General features: G+C 44.6%; 1 protein-coding gene across 1 annotated transcript in view; it reads left to right on the top strand.

Annotated features, from left to right (window-relative positions):
- Nucleotides 1-2,765, top strand: part of LOC112149734 (scavenger receptor cysteine-rich type 1 protein M130) — a 7,973-nt gene extending 5,208 nt beyond the window's left edge. Inside the window, exon 6 of the mRNA XM_036214950.1 lies at nt 2,386-2,765. Coding sequence (XP_036070843.1) covers nt 2,386-2,765 — 380 coding nt within the window. The remainder of the gene's footprint in view (nt 1-2,385) is intronic.
- The last annotated feature ends 43 nt before the right edge of the window (nt 2,766-2,808 follow it).

The following is a 2,808-nucleotide window of genomic DNA, read 5'->3' as shown; positions in this document are numbered from 1 at the left end:
ATCAACTCTGGACTCAACCTCATGGAGGAAGAACAAACAAAACATTTTAAGATCTTTAGAAAAAAACAAAACAGTCTAGTCCAGTTCTACCAGAGTGCTGTGAAAACGGCCTTACAGAGTCCAAACGGACACCTGGACTTGTTCCTCCGCTTCCTCCTGGGTCTTTCACTGCAGACCAATCGGAGTCTCCTACGAGGTCTGACGACTCAGACAGGAAGTAGCTCACAGACCAATCAGGAAACAGTCCAGTTCATCAAGAAGAAGATCAGTGAGAATCTGTCTGCAGAGAAAAGCATCAACCTGTTCCACTGTCTGTATGAACTGAATGATGGTTCTCTAGTGAAGGAGATCCAACAGTTCCTGAGTTCAGGACGTCTCTCTAGATATAAACTGTCTCCTGCTCAGTGGTCTGCTCTGGTCTTCATCTTACTGTCATCAGAAGAAGATCTGGAAGAGTTTAACCTGAAGAAATACTCTCGTTCAGAGGAGGCTCTTCTGAGGCTGCTGCCAGTGATCAAAGCCTCCAACAAATCTCTGTAAGAACTCTCATGAAAATCACCTTCAGTGAAGAAATGAATTTGAGTGAAAAACAAAAGTTTCAATAACTGCTGTCTGTCTTTGTTTTCTTCAGACTGAATGACTGTAATCTGTCAGAGAGAAGCTGTGCAGCTCTGTCCTCAGTTCTCAGCTCTCAGTCCTCCAGACTCAGAGTTCTGGATCTGAGTTTCAACAAGCGGCAGGATTCAGGAGTGAAGCTTCTGTCTGCTGGACTGGAGAGTCCACACTGTAAACTGGAGACTCTCAGGTCAGATTTCATTCAACTGTTTTTCTCTTTTTCAGAAGACATTGTCACTGCACTCACCCGGCTGTGGCGGGCGGGGTTCTGTCCCATGGCTAAGTGCTGTGGGGTGTTGCCCTTTGCGTTCTGGGCTGGGTGGGCAAAGTGGCGATGCCCTATGTGGTGCCAAGCTACATTTTGTTTACTCAGTTTTTTATTCCATGATTTTACTGTTTTCATATGAAGGGTTGAGGCTCATACCAGGGGGATGCGGGGTGGGGCTAATGTGGGTTTCTTGGGTGGATGTTAGGATGATTAAGTGCATATGTCGGGTGGGTGTTGGGCGGAATTGAGGTGGGTGTTGGTAAGATTAATGTACTGTATGCATATTGCTTGTTTCTTTATGTCTTGTATATTTTTAATTTTTGTTCTTATTGTTTTTATGTGCAGCACTTTGAGCTGCCTCAAGAAAATGAAAGGCGCTTTATTAATAAAAGTTGATTAATCGATATATGTCAATGAAGAAGAAACGGCAGACAAGTTGCACACAAGGTTAAAAAAAACAACAGTCTGCTAGAGTTAAAAATCCTGGATTTTCTTTACCTGGTAGTAACAGATGTCATCCTGGGTTTTTCACACCAGACTAAAAATGAGAACCTAACCAACCAAGAAAACATGAATCAATCACAGAACTGCAGATTTAAAAGGACAAACAATTGCAGCACATTTCTGACCCATAGAGAAGCAGCTCTTTATGAAAATGCGTGAGGAGGTCAACCTATGGTGGACTGATAGGTTTTTCCCACAGACCTGGTTCTGGTGCTTATTTACTGAGCTTGGATCAGCACCAGGTCTTTCATTTCACATAGTTTTTAGGTCAGCTTTTGGTTCTCAGTCCATATGCTTCTAAAGACAAATCTTTGCTGGGTTAGATAGAAGAGCCTCTGCAGGTAGTTTTAATGCAAGACTGGGGGCGGGGCTAAAGGGTCAAAAGAAGCACTATGTTTGTAGTTCCACTCAATAACTAAACTTCATATTTTTAAAATTCATTAATTCAAAATCATAAGCAGGTTTTTTTCTGATGACCTCTGGGGACAGTGCTGATGCATTTTTCACAAAACTGTATTGGGAACACTTTTTCCGAAATAAATGCCCTGCTTTGTATGAAGTGTCAGAAGAATTAGGGGACCACTTTTCGTCAAACTAATTTGACAGGCGGCCTTTGACCAACTCCGCCCACCCATTCCACCAAACCCACTCCCACCTAACCTTATAAGGGACCGTCCCACCCATATCTCCACCTTCCTCCCGCCCACTGGGCGGAGAATCGGTTTGGGGGTTATTTAAAACCTTTTGACGGGTCCCTTCATTACCCAGAGCGTCTTCGAAACTGATAGAGCTAGCTCTGAAGAGCGACTATTTCTCTTAAGAAAATCTGAAAAAAAACAAAAGACAAACCATGGATACCTCTCCAGCGAATCAGGTTGCTTTTTAGGGGTCCCCCCTCATTTGGAAAACGCCTGTTTCCATCATCAAGGTTGTTGAACAGGAAAAAGAGCCGAACGACACTCCCGAGAAACGGATAAAGTACCTATGTCGTCTCCAAGCCCCACCCAAAGGGGAACTTCAGAAAGAGTGGGTTTTTGACGAGTCCGGACGATCAGGAGTTTTTGGTTACGTCTTCATGTACGAGCTGGGGGAGCTATGGATGTACCAAAGAGACGGTGTGAACCCAACCGGTTGTTTGTTGACAGCGGCGGCGTTAACCTCCAACGACTGGTCCGTGCTCAGACTGACGATGTTGAAAAAGGATGACTCAGACTCTGATGAAGAAGAAGAAGAAGAAGAAAAGGAAAACAAACCACCGTCGGCCAAGCAGACCAAAATGGATGAAGAGTCGAGCTCCTCGGACTCCAAAGAACCCCCGATGACCGGAACTACGTTCAGCGCACTCTGGCGATCAAAGTCTTCTTCCCGCGATCATTAGTTTTATAGAGTCAGCATCCAACGGTCCAAAGATGTCGAGGGCG

The sequence above is a fragment of the Oryzias melastigma genome, linkage group LG13 (genome assembly GCF_002922805.2).
Source record: "Oryzias melastigma strain HK-1 linkage group LG13, ASM292280v2, whole genome shotgun sequence".
Lineage (NCBI taxonomy): Eukaryota > Metazoa > Chordata > Actinopteri > Beloniformes > Adrianichthyidae > Oryzias > Oryzias melastigma.
This window is presented reverse-complemented; position numbering and strand designations above follow the sequence as displayed.